The 24,635-nt window shown below is 30.5% G+C and overlaps 2 protein-coding genes across 4 annotated transcripts in view; both read left to right on the forward strand.

The window, feature by feature from the left end:
- The window catches only part of shaker (Potassium voltage-gated channel protein Shaker), a 338,010-nt gene that overhangs the window by 80,229 nt on the left and 233,146 nt on the right, over positions 1 to 24,635 (forward strand). The window lies entirely within an intron of this gene.
- Positions 6,044 to 7,409, forward strand: LOC135957373 (uncharacterized protein DDB_G0283357). The gene has a single exon (XM_065508108.1). The coding sequence runs from the start codon at positions 6,052 to 6,054 to the stop codon at positions 7,354 to 7,356; it is 1,305 nt and encodes a 434-aa protein (XP_065364180.1). The 5' UTR covers positions 6,044 to 6,051; the 3' UTR covers positions 7,357 to 7,409.

Genomic DNA, 24,635 nt, shown 5'->3' on the forward strand with positions numbered 1-24,635 from the left:
TTCAAGTTTGGGAATTATTTCATTTTTGATGGGAATTTTTTCATTGGGAGTTATTTCATTGGGAACTATTTCACGGTATCCAAATTACCACTTCTGAACCTCACAAACCATCTCTCGGACATTGAAACCGATGAAACACATTCATCATAAGCTGTCGTGAGCAATCGGTGTGCATCATCTCCACATTTTTTTCAAATTAAAGAAGTACTTTTCGCATATGACACTTTGTTGGTACAGAATTCGACATTTTCGAAGAAGTTGTTTACAATATAATGCTTAATAATTAAGAGAGAATAAATGACAGATATTTCAGATACCATTCAATACTACATAAAAGTTATTAAAAACAAAAACTGCGTTCAAAAGATACGCCATCAATTCCGCATTTTTATGTCATACACCCAATAAAATATTATGCAAAAACAGCGTGAAACCACTTTAAATTTGTCATAAATATGACTTTAGAAAAAGTAATTTTTGGTATTTTTGTGAATATTTAATTCAAATTAAATACTGAAGCAAATATTTTAATAAAAATGTTATTTTTGACCAAATTGTTAAATTTCGTCTATATATTTTGTGATAGATATTGTGAAAACCTTAGTGTTGATATCAGCCATTCGATTTTAAGAGGAGCTTTTCAATATCAAACAATTTGTGATAATTATTTATGTAAAAATGTTGCGTTTTAAAAATGGTCTTACATTTTCAAAAAGTACTTTTTGGTAGTTTCATGAAAGATTTTTGGTACTGTTATAGAATGTGTTAAAGATTAATTATAATTAAAAACTATGATAAAACCAGCGTGAAATCACTTAAAAGTTGGGTAAAAACACGACTTTCGGAAAGAAATTTTTTGGTGCTTTTGAGAAAATTCAATAGAAAATTAAAATTAAATACCGCATACGGTAATGAATTTAAAACAAATGTAATATAATTTAATTTCGATATTTAACAACTCACACTTCTATAACAATTTCTACCTGCCTGTGCCACCGTTGCTTGTTTCAGTTGCTGACACTGTTGTGTGTTTTTGTTGTTGTCGTTTTGTTTTTCCCTAAATATTTAACTGTTTATTTTCGGATAAAGCGTTAATGGTTTTCAGTTTGCGCTGGAAATGTACATGAAACACTGTAACGAATGTGAGTGTGTGCGAATGTGTTTTCTCTGCCACTTTGGTTTTATTTTTGGCGCCATGTGTTTTAATACATTTTTGTTTGTTTCTTTGATTTTAATGATTTTTTTCTTGTTGTTGCAGTTGTTTAGCTCTTTGCAAATTTTGTATTTTTTTTATTTAGTTTTTTTTTTTGTTTGGTTGTACGAATATTTCAATTTACAAGGACTTTATGGCGTCTATGACCTTAGTTTTTGAAGTTTTATGTTTGATCGTTTCTTCGTGTACATGAAATTAGTTGGCTAAATACTTAGTATATAAGAGCGTGTTAGTGAATTGCAAACATTTCCTTTAAAAGGACGTTATTGTTGTTGTTATGGGGCTGGAGAAATAATCAAACCATTATTTATAAGGTTGTAGAAAATTACAGGTCTTAAAATTACAAGGGCCTTTAGAGTAATTATGAATTCTTTTTTTTTTTTGTTTAAATATAAATAAAAATGCAAAGCAATATGTATATTGTACAACAGGACAGAGGAATGTAGTTGGTTTTTTGTTGTTGTTGTTGTTGTAGTCCTTGACATAAATAAAAAGCGTTGTTACATTTTGTGAATTGTGAATAAAGTTGTATTTAATTTAATTACATTTTTACAAATTGTCGATATTCTTAATGGACAGCAATAATGGCACAGCTACATAAATATAAAATCTACATGAAAATGACATGTTTCTAGATTATGTTTATATCTGTTGCATAATGCATTTTAAAGATTATTACCCGTTCTTATCTTAGCGTTTATTAGCATATTAACCTTTTGTGGATTTTTTCGATTTACCTTTATTCTTTACCGAGAAATAGTTTACGACAGCAATTTTAGATAATTGTCGTTGTCATTTCATTCTCGGTTTTATATTTAAAAATAAAAAAAAACAAAAACAATTATCTTTGTGGTAATTGTTGTTACAATTTTGACCTCGTGCACTTGACGCTGTCGATTGATATGAATGCAAAAAAAAAACAACAAAAAGGTATTAAACACACTCTCTCCCATAAAAGAACAACAACAAAATTTTACCCATTGTACAAAATTATACTCGTTCGGACCAGTGTTGTCGTTTGGTTACAGTTGATACATTTTATATATTTAAGTAAAATCTTTGGAAAATGGAAGATGGCATTTTTGAGTTCTACTTTGAGTAAGCATTTTGTATGCTATATCCTGTTTTGATATTTCTAAAAAATTCTACGACTCATTAGCTTTAGTATGATATCAATAATGATGATAATGAAATTTGACTAACAGTTATAAAGTTACTAACAGCTTTACTTTAAGTATTTGGCACTCATCCATTCAAAAATATATAAGGACTGAGATCGAAAAAAACTTAACACATGTTTTTCCTTAAAACCTTTAACCCAAGTATTATTTGAAGTTATTGAAGCTTCACATGATGTTTCCATAGCCAATAAATAGAAAGCATTTTCAAAAGAGCTCCCAACACATCTGGTAGGAAAGCAGTCCGGTTAGCTTAGTACTCGGACTATTTGGTACGAAAAGTTAAAGCCAATACAGGTTTAAAAACTCAAAAGTTCTCAAAAAGTTCCTGACAAGAACTCTGATAAAAATTTAGAGACCAAAGACAGAGCACAGAAATTGAAGTCAAATTTTATATAAAAAATATACCTGCTTCATAATGTATGACGAAGCGTATGTTTGGAACATTTTTCGCAGCTTCCGGTCCAATATTTTTATGTTGCTGATGCTCGAGGCAATGTTGTACAAGAGCACAAAAAAGGTGTCCAAAAGTGTGGTAGATTTCAAACGGAGATGGAGATGTTCGAACAAAGTGACAGAAAGCTCAATAAAAATCTTAATGGAAGGGTTTCCGGAAAAGGTTCATAAATTCATCACTATTGATTAGATCTATAAAAATAATATTTTTGGTAAATTGTAATAATAATTTCAATCAAATAAAAAAATCATAACTGTAGGTTTAGTGGTTCCTTTTTTATTAACATTTATGTATGTTAAGATTTTCTCGATCTCACTCATATTTTTTCATATTTTTTAAATAAGAAATAGCCATTCCAAAGAAACAATCTGAAATTAAATATTGAGAAATAGGATACGAAATGTTATAACTATTTATTATTTGACCTAAAGCAAAATTTCGTATAAATCCAATCCAAGGTATAACTTTTGTTTTAATAACAACCCTGGCAACACTGCTTCGTGCGAGTGAGTAGTGTACTCGTGTTGCTTTCATACTCAAGCTGAGAGCCTGGTAAATACTAGACAAATGTTCCAAAAAAAATTACTCGTTCGTACACACAAGAAATTATTTACATATATTGGCAAATGAACACGACAACGAGAGTATTTTAGCAGCTGTGACATAACGACGAAACTAATGAAATGAAAGAGAAAGAGTAGTAAATAAATAAAACAAGAGGATGACATAAAATAAAGAAAGCAAACTATACGTACGTACTAATAGAAATAAGTGAAAGCGATTTTGTTTCAAAATAAATTTTTCGTTTTTGTTTTGCTTTGAAAGTTGTGTGTTTCGGCTTGAGAGGTTAAATGATTCGTGTAAAATTGGTATGAGTTCGATGAGAGTTAAACTACTGGTGGCAGTATGAGTGTGTGTCTGAGTTTATTTTGTGTATGGCGACATGAGATTTACGAAGAATCAAAGGACAAAATAAACGAATCCCAGCGAACATGAAAAAGTCGTATTTGTTGTTGTTGTTTACGACAACCAAAAGCTAAAAAAAGAATAAACATGAATAACACGAGACTTGGATTTATGTGTAAGTTTCTGATATTTAGCACAGAGTTTAATAAAACAAAAACAACAATAACAAATGAAGCAAATAAAAAAATAAAGAAAAACTTACAAGTTGAAAAACAGTGGTTTCTTACTCACATTATTCGCAATTGCCATCGTATCATCGCAGCACACCTTCCTCTCCTGCTTGAAAGCCAACCAGCCATCCAGCCAGCAACCAACTAGTCCTACCCTCTGATGTGTGTTTGCATGAATGTGTTAGTTTGTTAATGTCTATACAAAAACGGTTCCGTCGTGAGAGATTGTTTGTGTGTGTGTGCTTTGAGTGTATGTGTGGTAAAGTCACAACACACGAGACTATTACTATACAGGAACTACAACAATAACCATACCGACAGCAAAAAAAATGAAGAAAAACAACTACGGAAACATGTAGTGGAAAAATGTGAACAGGACAACACACCAAAAAACAGAACAGAAAGCAAAAAACCGAAAAAATATTGTATTTTTTCTGCAGATTGTTGGTTATTTCGAGTTAAGTAAAGTTAGCAAATTTTATTTGTTGTTTGCCAAACGAAGAGAATTAGTGAATAATTTAAGCGGAACTAAAAATAATATAAATAATGGAATAGAATAATTAATAAACTATTTTCTAACTAAGAAATCACGTAAATTCTCTAATAATATGCAAAGCAAAACCAGCAAATTTAAATACAAAATAAAATAATAATTTAAGAAGAAAAATAAAACGAAATATCATACGAGTGTGGAAAAATAAAACTAAATCTGCACAAAAATCATTTACTACTAATCAAAATATTTACATACTAATCAAAGTGAGAAAAAAAGATATATTAATAAAAAAATGTATGATTTATTCAAAGCAGTGTTTAAAACGAAATGAAGTTATGAAGTTATAAAATTTGAAATGCAGCAGCCGTTGCAGTATCTATGTCTCTAGTATTTCGATTCAATGCTACAGCTGATGTTTAAATAGTGCGCAAGTTGCTTTATAATATAACAAAAAAATATTATATATTGTTGTTGGGCATGGGATAAAACTAAAGTTTTATATCTCTCCAAAATACAAAATAAAATGGCAAAAAAGTAAAGGAAGCGAGAAAAAGTTGTGAAAAGTGCTATATATTTGTTTTAAAAACAAACACACTTCTACAGCAAAAGAAATAAAATGTGACAACGCCTAAAAATATACTAACTACAACATTTAAATAACTTAAAAAGGAAAATAACTCCAATTCCATTCAATTCAATTCACTTCAATTCAATTAATAAAATATTATAATAAATCACATAATTAGTGCTTAGTGGCTTAGTTAAATTATTTAGTTTGTTTTGTTTAAAATGCGCCTTATTATAGACTATATGTATGTTAGAGTTTTTCTTTTCAAACCTCATCAACGAAACTGTTTCGTAACTGTTGCTTTATTTAAACTCAATATTTTGGAATAATTTTTGTTTTTAATAATAAGAACAAATCAGTGTAACTTGAAATGTTTTAAATATATATAAAAAAATAAATGATACTGCTGTGATATAAAAGTGGCTTAAAAATTATAAGAAAACAAAAGCAAACTATTTTAATTATTGCTCAAATTAATGCAACTTTTCATTTAAACAAAACAAAAAATATCAAACATCCTCCACATGGTTTCTTCAAAATTAACTCAAAATGCAACGAATTGAAAACAAATCTAAAGCAAATAACAAAACACACTCAAAGCTTTTTTACAAATAAATTTTTAAATTATACTAGTAGTATTAAAGAAAATAACTCCCAAGCTTCTTTTTTGTACAAAAATTTATTAATAAAATATCAAAAATTTATATAAAAAAATTATAGTAAAAAAAAATCAAAATGAAAGTAATTTGTGATTTCGTAATACAAGCATATTCAAAATAAACTAAACATTTTTAAACCAACGCTCAAAAATAAATGTCTTCAAATTAAGCTTTAAGCTTTCACATTGTTAACAAACTCCTCTGCATAAAATATTACAAAAAAAAGCTCGTTATAAAAACAATTAAACTAATAAAATACAAATTAGATAAATATATTTAGGAGCCATATCAAAAGTAGCTTGTTTAAATTGGAATTTTGTATAAAAAATAAATAATATCTGAAAATGGCGGGTTCTCATGATTCTGGTTCATGCGATTGCTGTGGCACTTCAAGTGATCGCAGCAATGCCAACTCTGAACGAAGGCAACAGCAAAACAATAATCAACCAAGACCACAGCAGCAGCAAAGACCCGTATTACCACCTTTACCCATACAACCGATATTACCAGCACCACCACCAAATGCATCTCTTGCTGCCGCTGCTGCTGCTCCACCACAACAACCACCGCTGCCGCTAGTACGTGAAAATCTTAGATTACCACCAGATCTACAAAATAATAATGCAAACAACAACAATAATAATAATAACAATAACTTAACAACTCATCATAATGTCGCCCACTATGTGAATCAAGTCAACTTACACTTGAATTTAACCAACAACAATCACCAACATCAGGCACAACAAAATGTGCCACAGCAACAGCAGCAACAACAACAAGCACAACCACCTCAATTAGCACGTGATTATGTCTACAATAACAACAATAATCACATTTATGTTAATCCACACTCGTATGATACAAACACTGCCGCTAGTCTTACCACAACAGCCTCGCATACTGCCACTGGATCAACTGCAGCCGCAGTATCCCTTAATACCACATCAACGGCAGCTGCTTTAGGAGCGGTGGCCTCCTTGCCAGCACCAGCTGGCGATCATGAGAATAATAATGGCACGGGCACGGCTGCCGGCGGGGGTGATCTTACACGCCAACACACATCCACAACTTTGAGTACATTGAATACATATCTTTTCCCATGCGGAGCAGACTCGGCCGGCACTATAGGTGGCATCACATTCAACGGCAGTCAATCGTGTGATTTAGATTCGAACTTTAGCCGCATGGTGGCTGGTAGTGAGGGCGGCAGCTCAACCATTAGTTCCGGCTTGGGTTTCATCAACAAGAGACGCATCAAACGTTTGTTTGGTGTCGGCAATGGCGGGCCCTACACATCGGCTCTTCGACGTCGCAGCTCCCATTTGATACAATTTCAAACAGCCGCCCTGGCTGCCAAAAAGCAACAGCAAATGGAACGTGAAGCTACGGTCGCCTCGGCAAATGCAGCCTTTTACGAACAGCAGAAAAAGAAAAAAGAGAAAAAGAAAACCCCCGGCCCACCGCCTCAAGTTCGAGCTCAAGCCACTCGTCAAATGGACGATCCCATGATGAATCGTCCTCGTCGCACTACACCCAAATCCAAAGACAAGGATGATCCTCTGCAGCAGCAACTAAATCCCTACGAGCAGAAGGAAATCTTATATGAGAAGTATTTTTGTTTATATGGAATACAAATTAATTTATAACAATTCTATGCAATTTCAATTGATAAACCAATTAAAAATATTTTAAAATTTTAATTTTTGAATAAAGCTTTTTTATACAAAAAAAATAATATTATCACAATTTTGTTGCACTTGTTTTTGTTTTTGATTTTTGTGGAATAAAACGCTTCAAAAGGCTAAGTTTACAACAACAACAAAAAAACCGAGCTCAATAAAACGCTTTGTATTTTTCTATTTTTTTTTTTGTTTGTTTGTTCGTTTCTCCAACCAAAATGTATTTTTGTGATACATGGTACATAAATATTTGAATACCATTGAAAATTTTGCACTGTATTATCCATCACCTGTTCAGAAAAGTAAACAATTGAATCAAAAATTTTGAAATTTTATACACCGAATTTATTTTGAAAAAGCTTCGTTGCCTTGTTTTGTTTTTCAAGCTTGAAAAGTTTGTACTTTATTTTTTATTTTTGTTTTAAGTATCAGTAGAAACTGCGAAGCATTACTTTCACTCTTAAAGTATATAAAATCACTTATTATATTGAAATTGCTTTTTTTGTGGGATCTGAGAAGAGGAATTATTTGAATATAAATCTATCTATCATCTACTATCATTTCAAAAATCACATTCACACATTCATATCGCTAACTCTTTTCATATAGGCTTAGAGTGTTTTCATCGCCGTCTAATTTTTTTTAAGTAATTAAATTTTGGGTATCACTTGGGCAATGCAATTAAAGCTTATTACCAAAAATATATGTAAAGTTTAAAAAACAATTTTTTATATACTTAGTCCGCATTTAGAATGTTTTTAAGGGTGCTTTTTATGTGCATTTAGTGAAGTGCGGGTTCGATTATTATGACACTTGATGCAGTAGTACAACATTGAAATTTTGAGTATCAAATCGGATAATCGGGGTTGTCATAGAATCCAATCATTGTCGGAATCGGTTTTGAAAACGACAAAAAATGGGTATTTGACTTATAAAATCGAATGTAATTTTTTGTTTAATCGATAAAGAATTTAATTCTAGATCTAATGTAAAACAGATAACTTTCGATTTCATGAGACCAATGTACTTTTTCTATCGTTTTCAAAACCGATGCCGACAATGATTGGATTCTATGACAACTCCGAATGTTAAGTCGTGACACATCCCCTCTGAGGTTTTAAAATGTGTTTAGAAGTGGAAAGTTATTTTTTGTTGATGTTGATTTTTTATTATTTAAATAAAATTATTGGCCTAAATGTCAAAGCATAAAATAAATTGTGTAAATTGCATGCTTTGATATTTATTGCTCTCAAGGTTCACCCTAATGCATTTGAAAATGACAAATGGTTTTAAAATATGTAAATGATTTAGGATCACATAGCCAGTTAAACTATTCACCTGATAAATCGAAATGCGTTTACACAAATTAATATTGTGAGTGCATTTAAAATGTCTATAATGAATTATTATTGTGTATGTATTATCTCGTTCATACTCTTCCCCGCTATCTGCGCGTCACCTCTTGTTTCTATTATCCTGTGTATAAAGCAAAAATATATGCCATTTTTAACCTTCTAATTTTCATATTTATTTAGAACGAAATTAAATTAATTATTCAAAAAGGTTAAATAAATTACACCATATATGCACTGTACATAGACTAAACAGACAGACAGACAGTCTCACTCACATACAAACTTATTGTGTAGTGATTGCAATGAAGGATGTTTGTGATAATATAGACAGTTACGGACTGGCTGAGCTGGTGGTTGTGGTATTTAAAGTACTTGGTTAGTAATTTCATATGCTTTGGTATACGATTAAATACCTCAAATAAATATTAGAAAATAGCCGAAAATATTCTGGCATGTTTGCAAAATAACTTGTAACTTTACGTATTGTTTTTTGGCCATAATTAGAACCAGAGTTAGATTAGATTGGGATAAACACATATATTAGATTTGTGGTCTCATATCAAGATCAATTAATACTCCCAATTACAAACAACTAAAAGCGTGATATTCCCTCCAACAGTAGCATTTAAGTCTAAAACTACAAAAAATATATGCTTATACCCAGAGAAAAAATATAGTTGTACATGTTTTTTAATTATATTATTATTAAATAGTTATTTATATGATTGTGGTAACCATAATATGTTAAACTTATCATTCACACCCTTGTAGCAATCATATTAAACTCATCCTTCACTAGTAGTACTTCCAAGTCCCTGTGAACAATTCCCCCTCCTTAGAGCAAACGTAACATGTTTACTTTTTAACTCATTTACCCTTATTCGCCATATGAGGTATTTATTCATTTGTCTAGATGCTATATTTGGATTTTCCTTTTTGCTCGTAGGCAAAATTAAACAGAGGGTAGGTCCAAAAACACTTCCTGTTTTACGCCTGTTCCAATCTTATATTAACTTGACTCGGGATCGTTGTACTTTTCTGTAAATGAACGGTCCGATAGATAAAATTCCAATAGTTTTTAAATATTTACAAACAAATATTTTTTGTTTGTTTTTAATCAATTCTCTTTTTTATTTATTTATTAAAAACACGTGGCACAAAAAATATTAAAACAATACTATGTAAAAGCTTAAATACCTCTCAAACTAAAATTCGAGCGAGCGATTGAGTAGCTCCCAATGATCTAGTTAGATCTTGTGGAGTTTTAAAACAATCTCGAATTTCTTTTGCTGGCCTAGGCGGTATTTGTCTTCCGTGTCAAAATCGTCTGAACGTCTGAACCGAACATACCATCTCACTCAAGTAGAAACCGATGGAGTGCATTCCCCATAAGCTTCGGTGATTCATCGGCCTGCTTCAGCGGCACTTTTTCTCAAATCAAAGTAGTAAAGCAAAACTTCCCGCATATGACGCTTTGTTGTCACTAAATTTGCACTATACTGTTCCGTAACTTACTGAGAATAAATGACAGATATGTACCCGTAAAAATTGCGTATAAGTTTTTATTTGGGGACACATAAAAATATTTATTTGGCTTATTTGAACAAATTTTAAATTTTACTTAACATTTCCAATAGTGCATCGGAAAACTGCATTTGCATCATGTATGCATTTTTTTATAACAAATATTTTGTTATAATTATCTTTCAAAAAAATTAAATCTATATATGGACAAGTCCCAGAAACAGTCTACTAACAAAAAAAAAATTTTAAATGAATCAAACTTGGAATTCTTAATTGTAATATTAGACTAGATATGTATATTATATTTTATATATATACAAAATGTATTTCGATGGTCATTCATACAAAAATGGTTACCAAATCCAACACTAGCTCAGATATCTTAATATTACACAAACAAATTTTAATTATACCCTACACCACCATAGTGGGGAGGGTATAATGCGTTTGTGCAGATGTTTGTAACGCCCAAAAATATTAGTCTAATACCCACCTGAAAGTATACCGATCGACTCAGAATCAATTTCTGAGTCGATTAAACGATGTCCGTCCGTCTGGTCGGCTGGCTGGCTGGCGCAGAGTACAGTTCGCAATTTTGAAGATATTTCGATGAAATTTGTTACATATTATTTTTTCGGCTCAAGGACCAAGCCTATTGAAACTGGCTGAAATCGGTCCATTATTTCACCTAGCCCCCATACAAATGTCCTCCCGAAATTGGACTTTAGCGGTCATAAATATTTAATTTATATATGTGTCTCCACAAATTCCACTCTAAATATGTTTTAAATTCATGTCACCAAATTACGATCGGTCCATAATTACTCATAGCTCCCATATAGACCCGCTTCCGAAAATCGCTTTAACGTGCATTAATCGCTTAAAAATGTTGGTATACACACAAAATTCTACATAGTTAACTTTAATATAGACATAAATCACACGACCTAATTTCATGGTGATCGGTCCATAATTGGTCATAGCCCCCATATAAAGCCCACTTCCGAAAATCACTCAAAAATATAAATTATTGTAATTTTAAAAGAAAAATGTTTTTGCTTTTTTACTTAGTGTAGGGTATTATATGGTCGGGCTTGACCGACCATACTTCCTTACTTGTTTTTTAATGTGTTTTTATCATTACTTAAATGTTAACAAGATGGTTCGATTGACAGCTATATTTTTGACCATTCAATTCAAATACAAATTAATTTTGAGTAATTTCACTTTGAATGGAATTTCTCACGGAAAAGGAGATAATTTTCTAGCATCTGTGGATAATTTGTAACAAGCGTCACGTAACGTGCGTCACAAAATGTTCTCAGCTTTTTATGAAAACGGCAAATGTTTTTTCATGCAAATAAGTTATATTAGAATTCTCTTTCATTCATCTTTCTTTTAGGTATAAGATTTTGTGTGCTTTATTATGCCAAATTCGCTAAAATTACGAATAAAAACTTCAACTTTTAATGTTACTTCCACTTTTTGTAACGTGCGTCACAAAATTTTGCGATCCATTATTTCACAAGAAATGGCAATTGAAAGGAAATGTCTTATGCCATTTGGAATTGCACTTAAATCTCACTATAGCGTATAGTATACGTTGGATGTATCTTATTTGAAAAACCAAAAAATTTTCATATTTAAATATGAAAACGTTTACGAATGAAACGTTCGTCACGCAGGATTTGCCTATATATAAAATACAAAAAATGTTTCTACCTATGTCCGTTATAGACTCGGAGACCATCCAACCGATTAGCTATAAACTGGTATAATTGTAAAGGAAATTTTCTAAATATGGTTTTAGACACCTAAAATACTACATTAGGTCCATTCTTAAAAAAGATTTTCGAATTTTCTCATATAAAAATTTTTCAAAATTTGCTAAATTCCACGTGATTGTCAATTATTTTTTCAAATATTTCCACAAATATGTATGCATGAGGACTGTTTTAACACACAAGTGTGTTTTATTCGACTGTGTCAATTCATACATATTCACCACGAACACACAAAATTTTTCTACAACTTGACCAATTTTTTTTTTTTTTTAAATAAACATATTTTCTCACATTTATATCATTATATTTTTATTATTATAAAATATTCGGACCAAATTTCCTATTTTTAGTTCCATTAGTTTCGGTCATTTCATGTTATTAACAGCGGATGTTCGCTGAGGTGGGTCAACGTATTTCCACATATCTTTGTCCATATATGTTTTACCGATTTTTCCAAACATTTTTCAGAAACTAGAAACATTAATAATAAATTTCATACCCTTAGAGGTCCTTTTATTTTGGCTCTATCGCACTTAAAATTCAGTTGATGAAAAAAATTCAAGTATTTGTCTTAAATTGGTGGCCACCACTGTACATGTTCCGAATGAATTAAAAAACGGCTGGGCCGATTTTAATGAAATTTTCAGGGAATCATCAGAATAGCCTAGCGGGTAACACTCTAAATTCAGATTTTTGATTATCGGTCTGTGGGCGGAGGGGTGTGGTAAAATCAAATTTTTACATTATACCGCTAATGCCCTATATTTCATAAAAATGGTTGTGTGTATGTATGTTCCGTATGGACTCAAAAATGGCTGGACCGATATTGATAAAATTTTCACGGAATCTTCAGAAAAGCCTCTTGGGTGACAGTGTAAAGTTAGATTTCAATTCGGGAGGACATTTGTATCGTTACGAGTCATATTTGCTGAATTCAATACTTCTAATATATGTAGTTGGTATGGCCAAAGACACAAATAAGAGAAATTTGGAATATCAAATTTTGATTTAAATATGAAATCAAAGACGTTAAATTCAAATTCGCTCGATTCAACGTATCCTTTTCTTCAGTGTATATAAAATATTGTCATTGTAAAAAAAAAAAAAAAAAAAAAAAGACTAAAATCTAAAATACACATCATGTAAGGTAAAGCAGTGGCAATACATGCACTAGGAGTATTGATCAAATAAAATAATAATTGACTGACTTTGAGGTTGTTATGAAGGTTGATGTCATGCTTTTATTCCTTTTCTTATTTTAGACTTTTATTATACCAATAAAATTATTTACTATATGAATTTCAATTTAAGTTTGTTTTTTATTTTTTTGTTTGTAACTTTTTTCTTTAGTTGTTCAGTTAAGAGGAGCATTACAAGGAAATGCGTATGAGTGCATTTGAAGATTTCTTCAAAATTACAAAAATATTTTCTTACATTTGCTTTAAAGTCAATGAACTTGTGGTTCTTTTTGGCATATATTTTTCATACACTTTTATTTTATATCTTTTGTGCTGTATCTCCTGAATTTTTATTCTTCCTTTTTGCTGCCAAATGTTATTCAAGCTGTGTGTGAATATGACTCGTTTCTTTTTTTTTTCTTTTTTTTTCTTTTGCTTTTGTAAAGATAATTTATTTTCTTCTTTTAATGTTGTGCTGAATCAGCCAGTTTGGTGTCTATTAGGCGCCATTTGGTAGTTGAATATCTGTTAAGCTTTATTTAACTTTATAAATAATAAAATTTAATTTGTAAAAGTTTTTTTTTTATCGAAAAAATAGAATACCACATTTGGTATTTAGTTACAGTTTAAATGAAGTTTTCATTTTAATACTGTATTTTTAAGCAAACATATTGAAAACTATTTTAAAATGTCAAAATGAAATTATTTAACATTGTTGTTACACCTAAAATGTAGACTTTCAATGCAGAGTAGTAAATCAGTTTATAATTTTGGCAAACAATAGACCAGTCATTCCAGTGATTAATAATAGACAATTGGGGTCAATCAAAAACATCTTGAATAATACATACGTTTATCTATAAATACACATGTAAGTATACGTATGTATATTAGGGTGGCTAAAATAAAAGTTTTTCAAAGATATCACTTATCAAAATGTTTGTCCTAATACTAGCTGTTGGTAAGCTGGACCTGTAGATAAATAAATAGCTTTTTAACTTCAAGAATGTTTTCGATTTTGATCGTTTGCAATATTCATTTCATATGAATGGCGGTGTATTATTAATGCCAGATGAGTCAGTAAGACTGATTTGATATTTCAATCAGTTTTTATTTTCCTTTCCTATTTAATATGTATTGTAATTTTTCATTGTTTCTATGATCCATTACATTGTTTGTACTTCTAGTAGTTTATTAGCTGAATCACGTGACCACCACCACAATAAATAACAAAAAAAAAAAAACAACCCAACACGAATCGTTTTAGCAATGAACTGTGAAATGAATTTTATAAATAATTCATAAACGTTGTACATTTTTTTATGTACTGCTATTAAAAAAACTAGAAAAATAATAACTTCAATAGTGTGTGTGTGTGTGTGTATGAAGCAAGGACAAAATTTTTGCATTTTTTATTTATCGCAAATCTGATTGTAGAAAACAACACACGCCTACGGCCAACAATCGATAAATGAAATTATACTCGGTACTCAACTCCTAATGAGTTTTGTAAATATGTATGTACTTGATACGAATAATGAGAAAACGTTAATTAGTCTTTTACAAAAAAACACATATATATTTATTTAGTATAATTTATGTTATGGAAAATGTGAAGAGGAAATGTAACACAAATGCATTTGTTTTATTTACATATTGATTGTACCTTACTGCTTTATGACATGTAAGAGTCTATGCTGACTTTTCTTTTACTGTCTGAAAAAATCCTCTTGAGTCTTCTTGACTGTCTTATGATTCTTCTCACCCTGATTATTTAAAATATCATATTGTCATATTCCTATTCATTTAAGAACTGCAAACAATTGAAAAGTTAGTTCTTTATAAAAATATGTTTAAATAGTTTCAAGGTAATCAGCTCACTTTAGCTATCATATTAAGATGTAACTAACACAGATTTATTCACGTGAGGTTATAGTTTAAATAGTTTTAATGAAAGCAGGTCTATTTTAAAATTACACAGTACAACACATGATTTTGGGACTCAATTCTGACAATTGCACGTGAAAGTAGCCCCAAAAATAAGAACCTTTGCATCATTAGTTTTGTCAAGTTGGCTGCCGTAATAATTTAATGACCATACGAATTTTTTTTCCTCAAGGTGGATTTTTATCACTTTTTCTATATTTTAGGACGGTTATATCTCGTATACCGTACGGAATATCCCTTTTGTGGCTGAAGCAAAGTTGTAGATATTGAATAGTATAAAAAAAGTACGGAACATACCTACCCGAAAAAGGTGCACCCAGTGCCTTAAAAATGCCCATTTTTAAATTTTTTTAACCAATTTTTCACCTTTTTTGCTCAATAACTAGATTACAAATCCAATTATGGACCGATCACCATAGGTCGTGTGATTTGTGTCTATATGAAAGTTATTTATCATGAATTATGTATGTATACCATAATTTTTATAAGATTTATTCACTTTAAAGTGATTTTCGGAAGCGGGTCTTATATGGGAGCTATGAATAATTATGGACCGATCATAATAAAATTTTTTGACATGAATTTTATATATATAAAACTTATTTTGAGCGAAATTTGTGTAGATACATATATAAATTAAACATTTATGAACGATAAAGTCCAATTTCGGGAATAATGAACCGATTTCAGCCAATTTCAACAGGCTTCGTCCTTGGGCCGAACAAATTATATGTACCAAAGTTTTTTATGATCGGTCCATAATTAGTCATAGCTCCCATATAAGACCCGCTTCCGAAAATCACTTTAAAGTGAATAAATCTGTTAAAAATTATGGTATACCTACAAAATTCATGATAAATAACTTTCATATAGACACAAATCACACGACCTAATTTTATGGTGATCGGTCCATAATTGGATTTGTAATCCAGTTATTGAGCAAAAAAGATGAAAAATTGGTTAAAAAAATTTCAAAAATGGGCATTTTTGCGATTTTTAAGGCACTGGGTGCACCCTTTTCGGGTAGGTATGTTCCGTACTTTTTTTCTACTATTCAATATCTACAACTTTGCTTCACCCACAAAAGAGATATTCCGTACGGTATACGAGATATAACCGTGATAAAATATAGAAAAAGTGATAAAAATCCACCTTGAGGAAAAAAATTCGTATGGTCATTAAATTATTAGGGCAGCCAACTTGACAAAACTAATGATGCAGAAGTTCTTATCCTTGGGGCTACTTTCAGAATTGAGTCCCAAAGCAATGAACTGAAAAATGTTGTACTGTGTTAGTTAATCCATATACATATCTTTAATACGGCATCATATCAGTTTAATTAAGATCCAATTACAAATAAATTAGCTATTAATGAGTGATCAAAATCATGTCCCAATGTTGTTATTTTATTATAAATAAGTGAAGCTAACCTTACAAATATTATTTGGCTCTTATAATTATTAAGGACTGAGATCTAAAAAATCTTAACATACATAAATCTTAATAATAATGAAACCACTAAACTTACAGTTTTGATTATTTTTTTATTTGATTGAAATTATTATTACAATTTATAAAAAATATTATTTTTATAGATTTAATCAATAGCAATGAATTTATAAACCTTTTCCGGAAACCCCTCCATTAAGGTTTTATTGAGCATTCTGTCTCTTTGTTCGAACAGGTAGTCCGTCTGCGTTTTAAATCTACCACACTTTTGGACACCTTTTTTGTGATCTTCAATTCTCCTTTAACAACAGCCCAGGATTTGCCTCTCTTGGTACAAATACCACATTATTGTTCTTGTACCACTCAAGACCTTGCCACATCAGGCCAAGAATAAGTGGACGTATTAAAAAGTCTTGTGAATAGAAGCATCCTCTTTTGTAAACATTCCTTGATGTCAATTTCGGTACTTATAGAACCGTTTGTAATAAGAATTTGGCTTGTTTTGCCGCAACTGCATTTTACTTGCCATCCAAGAACTTTTTGTGAAAATTGTCTGCTGTTGGGTCTTAAGCTTTTCTACATTACCTTGAGCATCAGCAACATACAAATAATAACCAGAAAAATATATTCCAGAACATACGTTTCGTCATCCATTATGTAGCAGGAATATCTTTTGTATAAATATGACTTCAATTTCCGTGCTCTGTCGTTGGCCTCAAAATTTTAAGCAGAGTTGCTGTCAGGAACATTTTGAGCCTTGTATATTTTTAAACCTGCATTGGCTTTAATTTTTCGTACCAAATAGACCTAGTACTGAGCTACCCGGACTGCTTTCCTACCGGATGTATTGGGAGCACTTTTGAAAATATTTTCTATTTATTGGCTATAGAAACATCATGTGGACCATTCCTTCTACATAAACCAGGAAGTCTATCAAGGGACAAGTTCTCCCGATACTATTTAATAACATTGGAATCAGTTTGACGGCAGACATATGATTGGTTGGCCAACTTTTTGTAGCACCAAGTTGGATTTTGTTGAAAATATTTATTAATTTTTTGAAAAAACTTTAATTTAAAAATTAATTTAATAAAATTTTAGTTTTTTATTTGTTAATTATTTCATATTTCTTCAGTGAAAGGATGAATGTTCATCATCCCAGAGGTATGCTTTTATTATTTATTATTTTGTCCTGTGTACCCATCCTGCTCCCAGAGAGTACGTATGTATGTATTTTCTTTATGTGGAGTCAAGTGAAATAAAATTATTATTTCTTTTGTGTGACATTGACACACATGTTCCCCAAAGTAACACACGCAATGTTTACAAACAGCAAAAAAAAAGGAATTAACAACACACACCAAAATTAAACAACTGATATAAACATGTGAATGGATGTTTGTATCCGTGTAGTGGAGTATTTTTTGCTTATTCCACCACTACTTTTACACAATGCCATTTAATTTGTATTCATAAAAAACTTTATATTTATTGTAGTTTTACCAAATGAGTACTGTATCCTATTTAGAAATGTAGAGAGTGTAAGATGACCTTATAAAGGGCCTTTATGTTGAGAAATAAATCTGTCAATTCCATACTCATTAAAGAAAATAAAGCATAAACATATACATATATAAAATATATATTTTCGTTGATCTATATTAATAGCTTATTTATCATCAGCAGCCTTCGTAGTGTATTGCACTAATGTGTCCATTAGACATGCCCTTAAAAAATAGATGGGTCTTATTTTATTCGTTAGTAGCTAAAACTAACTACTGCAAAATTTAAGTGAAAACGGATAACTAGAACACGTGCCGGAAATCGATTGAAAGTTGTAAAATTCGGTAAATAATGGTACCTTTTTCGATATCTTAAAAAATTCCCTATTTGAATACTGTTTTTTAAACATTTTAAATAAAGCGAAGCTTCTAGAGAAAATTATCTTTCTAACAAGGTATAAAGCATGAACATCGAGTTAAAAATAACCAAGTTATTAGCATTTCCCTACGTCATATATTCAAGACACCCATCCAAAGCAAATATATTTTTTAAGGGCATGTCTAGTGTCCATACTCTTCAAGTCCCCTAGATTCTAGAAGGTAAAAGAGCCACAATAGTTTTTTTTTATTAGAGTGATTATTTAATTTTTAAGATTTCTTCGATTATTCGAACAATAAAGTATTAGTCGAATAATTTAAAAAATAAATAAATTCTGGTTTTATTTATATGTTAACAATGTACATTAGAGTGACAATAAGTTGTATGGGAAAAAATTTTGTTAGAATTTTGAAGCGTACCGGCCAGAATATTGTGAGAGCTGAATATTTAAACCAAGCCGGAAATCGATTTCGGGACGCGCATCGAGGTCAAAGGTCAGATATATGCAACATTTTACTATTTATATGAAATAAATTTTGTGAAACTCCTTAACTTTCTGCATTATTTTATAGAAATATCTAAATTTATTTATATTAATGAGAATTACAGTAAAAAATCTTCTCTAAAGCTACGTTTCCGCATACACCGTAATCGGCACCGAAAACGAAGTTCCATACATTTGCACCGAAAAAAGTTCGTTTCAGAAATCGGCAACGAAAATTGGGAACGAAACGGCACCGATCAGTATTTTAATTATTTTTTTATTTCAAATTTAAAGCAAATCAAAATTAATAAAAAAATAAATTTTCTTTATTGGAAGAGGAAAAAATAATAGATTTGGTTAAAAATAATGAAATTCTATTTAATTTCCAATTGACAACTTAAAAAATAATTTCGTTTCTGTTTTATGCCGCAACGCACCCAACTGAAACGAAAACAATTCAGAAACGAGACGGGGACGAACACCAACGATTTTCAGTTTTCGTTATCGGCGCCGATTACGGTGTATGCGGAAACCCAGCTTAAGAATTTCTGTTCAACAACTGTATTATTATCCGCAGCAAAATTGGATAGAGCTTTAGATAAATAATGGTTGCGGTTTCGCTATTTTGATAAGTGATTGAAAAAATTCATATTCAGCAGCTAAAATTAGTAAGAAAATGTGTATTGCAAGAAAATATTCCAAAAAAATGTTTGAAAATTAATTATTTGAAAAGATATAGAGGGTTTTGCATTCGGAAAAAATTAATTGTATAAGATAGAGAAATAACAAATGTTCATAAATAATAAATAAACAGCAACAAAAAAAAATATATGTTCGTTATGAAATTCACACCATAGATGAGGGCTGTTTTACTGGACATTTTACCATCAAAAAGTAATTTCGTGAAAATCAAAGATAGAGCCTCCCCATATTCTAATAATAGTAAGTGCATTCCAATTTGCCAATTGTCTAAAAATTTTAGTTTTCAGTGATATTCTTTGAATTATTACAAATAAATTATAATAAAATGAACTTAAGCCTAATTAAAATTTACTTTCAAATTAGTTTTTTTTCCCAAAATTTCTTGTTCAAGAGTCCTCAGACATGTTAATGTTCTGAGGAATTTTTAATAACAATTGACATTTTTTAACCAATTTTTGTCATTTATTTCTCATTAATTGAAAAGTAATTATTTAAGAGCAAATTTTTTAGAAAAACTGAAAAATTTGGGATAATACAGTTTGTGGGTTATTTTGACCCAAATGAGATATAGGGTTAATCTCTAGTAGATTTTTTTACTGTAATTATCATTAATATTTAATTAATTTACATATTTCAATAAAAATATAAACAGAACATTTATGACCATTTCGGTAGGATATTTGTATGGGGGCTAGGTGAAATAATGGGCCGATTTCTAATAAAGCCTAACATATAATGGCCTTGACATTTTCCCCGCTAAGATATAATACGGTTTATTTTATTGGCCAGTGTAGTATGTGTTTGTATTTAAATTATGAAATAAAAGTGAAAAAATTTCAATCACAATTACGAAACTGCACGTCAATGTTTACACTTGGCAACATGATGTTGTTGTTTTTCAGTTTTTTGTGTTTTGATGTAGAAATGTTGTTTTTGGTACAACACAACTAACTATAAGCGATACATGCTCGTTGTATGTGTGAGTCTGAGTATGAGTACGTGTGTGTATGACATTCATATAGTAGAGTACATTTGTGGTGGAGTTGTATTTTCTGTTTTATGAAGTTTTGATACACGAGATGACCTTGAGTTTTATTATTGTTGTAGTTCCTTTTTTTTTATAAAGTTGTTTGTTTCTCTATGTGCAAACACGTGTGTGTGTGTGTTTACATTTATTTCTCTTCCAATTAGGCCTACGACTGCCACTCGTCCGCACAAGATGAAAAGAGAGAAAATTTTTATTTGTTTCTTCCTGCTGTGTATTTGTGCTGTGTGCAAGTATTTGTACAAGTTCGTTTATTTCGGTTGGTCATTAAATCAAGTGACGTAGTGTATGATGATGAGAATGATAATTCGTCTATTTTTTATTGTAAATAATGGCGAAAGGAAGTGCTAGGAATAAAAACATAACGTAGGCATTTTCTAAAGAGAAATGTTGTGTTTGGTAAAGCAGGTGTAAACGAAAAAAATATTTAAGAATTAGAATGTAAATTTTTTTAAATTTCATAATAAAATGACAAACAAAAATTTATATTTTACAAAAGCATATAATTTTTCCACTTGAACGGGTTACCTTTTTTAAAGCTTGTTTTTAAAATCCTTGTTGAAATACTTTCCTTTTTTTAAACATATCTGCCGTTACTCTGTTAAAAATTTTAAATATTCGGAATATATTTGTACGACTGCTGAAAAATTTGCTTGAAAAACCAAATTGCTTGAAAAACCAAGATTGTCTTCAACTGTAACTATATAAATATATAGCTATATGCCTGCCTCCGTTTACTGCCTAGTATATGTCACCATTCTTCAATAAAGTTTTGACCCAATTTAGTTCCCTATCATTATTCAAAAGCTGCAATGGATTGATATCTAAGTTAGTGCATAGTGGTTCTCTGTTTTTTTTTTTAATAAAAAATGTATTGTGCAATAGTTAATTCGATTCATCAAAACAAAAACACCGATTTTGTTAAGAAGAAATCAATTTTAGATTCTACTTTCAGCTATTCTTAAACATTAATAAATGAGTACCAATTTGTGGTTTAAAGTATTGAATGAGGTTTTTTTGTTACACAAATATTAAAACATTTATGCTACCGGATTTTATGTAAACAAATCTTTATAACTTAAACTTACAACATATGGTGTATCTTATGAAAGCGGGTTTTGATTCTAATAACTTAAACGTAATATGTCATTTATTCTCATTTAGTTATTGATCAACAAGGTCTTTTTTTGCTTCGAAAATATCGAATTTTGAACAAACAAAGGTTTTTTATACTTCTCTAATTTAAAATAAAAGGCCGCTGAAGCACACCGAATGCTCAGCTTATGGTGAATGTGTTCCATCATTTTTAACGTACGAGAGATGGTTTGTTCGGTTCAGTAGAGATGTTGACAAGGAAGACAAAAATCGCCCAGGCCAATCAAACAAGTTTGAAGACCAAGAATTGGAGACATTACAATAACATTGCGAGCTACTCAAGCAACAATTTCAAAACGCTTCGAGAAGCAGGTAAACTTCGCACCATTCGAGAGACCTTGAAAGACGATTTTGCATGTCCGAAATAATGCTTGAACGCTTGAAACAAATCAATCGATAACCCGGCCGACCAGCTGAATCTACACTAAACCCAAATATCAATGGCACTAAGGTGCCTGCATTTGTTGGGAGCAAAAGGGTCCTATATATTATATGCTGCTGAAATCTAACCAGACCATCACAGGGAAACTGTACCGAACGCAACTGGTTACTTGGAAGCGAGTATTTGCGAAAAACAGCCAGACATGAAACCGTAATATATCATCCTGACAACGCTTAATCACATGTTGCAATACCTATTAAAAAGTATTTAGAATGAAGTGGTTGGGAAGTTTGTCCTCACCCGCTTTACAACCCAGACCGTGCCCCGCCTAACTACAATTTGTTTCGATCGATGCAGAACGCTCTCTCTCTGGGATATGCTTCACTTTGGAACAGAGTCTCCAATAGTAGCTCAATTTTAAAAATCCCGCATTTTTAAGTCATACTTACAATATACATATTAACTTCTTCATAATCGAAAAAAATTTACAAAATTTTCAGATTTTCATAAAAATTCTGAAATTTTAATTTATCTTACTAATTTATGGAAATTATAGATTTAAAGCAGTGAATTTATGTTAAACGTCTTCATGATATTTAAGCACTTTGTCTGCAGATGACTCAGTTGCTGTCAATGTACACACATAACTGGACTTCATTATAAAACGTATGGATATGAGGAAAAAATATTTACTATAGATAAGTATATAAACTTTTTGAGCAATTATAGAGCTAAACTTCTCTAAGAAACCTGTTTAATGGAGTAAAATCAATAATTTTAATTTCAAAACAACTAAAGTTTTGGCAAACAACTCCGATGAAATAAAAAAAACACTCACATGTTCCAACACAAACGAATGCATACAACTAAAATACAAATAAGTATAAGTATAGTTTTACATGCAACACCAACAATGAATGCAAACTGAAAATAAAAAAATATTTAAATAGAAAAAATACACTTAAATTGAATGTTGTTGTTGGTGGCAGCGGTGTTACACTGTAAATAACATGCTTCCGGTGTTAAGGTCATAATCGCTTTTAAATTTTACACTCTCATACAGACAAAGAAACCAAGAAAAACACAGACCCATTTGCATATGGTGGAAGCATTTGTTAATATTGTTTGTCTATTTGTATATGAATATGCATACGTATGATGTATTTAACAAAACAGAATATTTTTGGATGTCAAGGTTGCGCCAACTTAAATAAAGAAAATGATTTAAATTTTATAAATTTCTCTTTGACGAAATACGTTGCTTATTTACTGACTCTTGTTTAAAGTATAAATTTTCTGAATCAATAAAACCAAAACATGATTGAGTTGAGTTTATGAAATTTTTACAATCTTGCATGCATCTTTCTGACAAACAACCAAAAACATATGTTGCGGTAAAAGATTGTTTTCAAAAGTTTATTTCATTTTTGTTGCTTTTCTTTCTCTTTATCTTAATGTTAAAGAATTTGTTTTGTTTTTCTTTCTTCATTTCGGTTTTATTGCCTCATGCAGTTTTATCCATGTGCCAAAAATAAAGAAAAGAAAAATTAGATTTAGTGTGTATTTTTTGTTTATGTAAAAACTACCAAAAAAAGTGTGTTTGTGTTATTTTTTCCTAAATAAAAACTGGTTGTAAATATTAGGTTGTTGAAAGTTTTCTTACAAACTTGCGAGTATAAACAATGTCACAACAACTTGAAATACTAATTAGAAAAGTTCCTTAAAACAATTTAAACAACTAGGAATGTCTTTTTCATTTGCGAAATTTCTTACTACTGCTTACTTTTCAAAGTTACTATCTTTTTTGTTTTGTTGAAGGCCCTTCATCATTATACCCTGAGAAAACCGAATATATGTGTAAGAAATTGTAATAATTTCCGTTAAACTAAAAGTTTAACTAGATTAAAATCTGAATTAGAAGTGCGTCCATAAAAATGGGTAACACACATTTTACATAACAATTTCCCCTACCAGTAACACAATATACAACTATTGAGGGGTATAGAAGCAAAATCTGTTATCTAAATTTTTTGCCATCTATTTGCATTTGATGAATACTTATGATTAGTCAATGTACCAATATCAAATACGCAATACGATGAATTGAAAGGCCAAACAGAAAAAAAAACTATTTAAAAAAAATGTTCCTACTTGGATTTTTGGCAATTTTTTGAAAAATGTGAGACCCGAAGTGGCGTGTAATTTTCAACATGGGTATCTTTTGTGATCCCCACTGAAATTTTCTGGCAAAAGTGTTCGTACACGCAGAGAAAAAATATAATTAATTGGGCATGGTTACTGCAACCATTTATATAGTGTTACAAGTTTTTTAACTATATTATAGTCACAGTAACCATTTA

Source organism: Calliphora vicina, chromosome 4 (genome assembly GCF_958450345.1).
Source record: "Calliphora vicina chromosome 4, idCalVici1.1, whole genome shotgun sequence".
NCBI lineage: Eukaryota > Metazoa > Arthropoda > Insecta > Diptera > Calliphoridae > Calliphora > Calliphora vicina.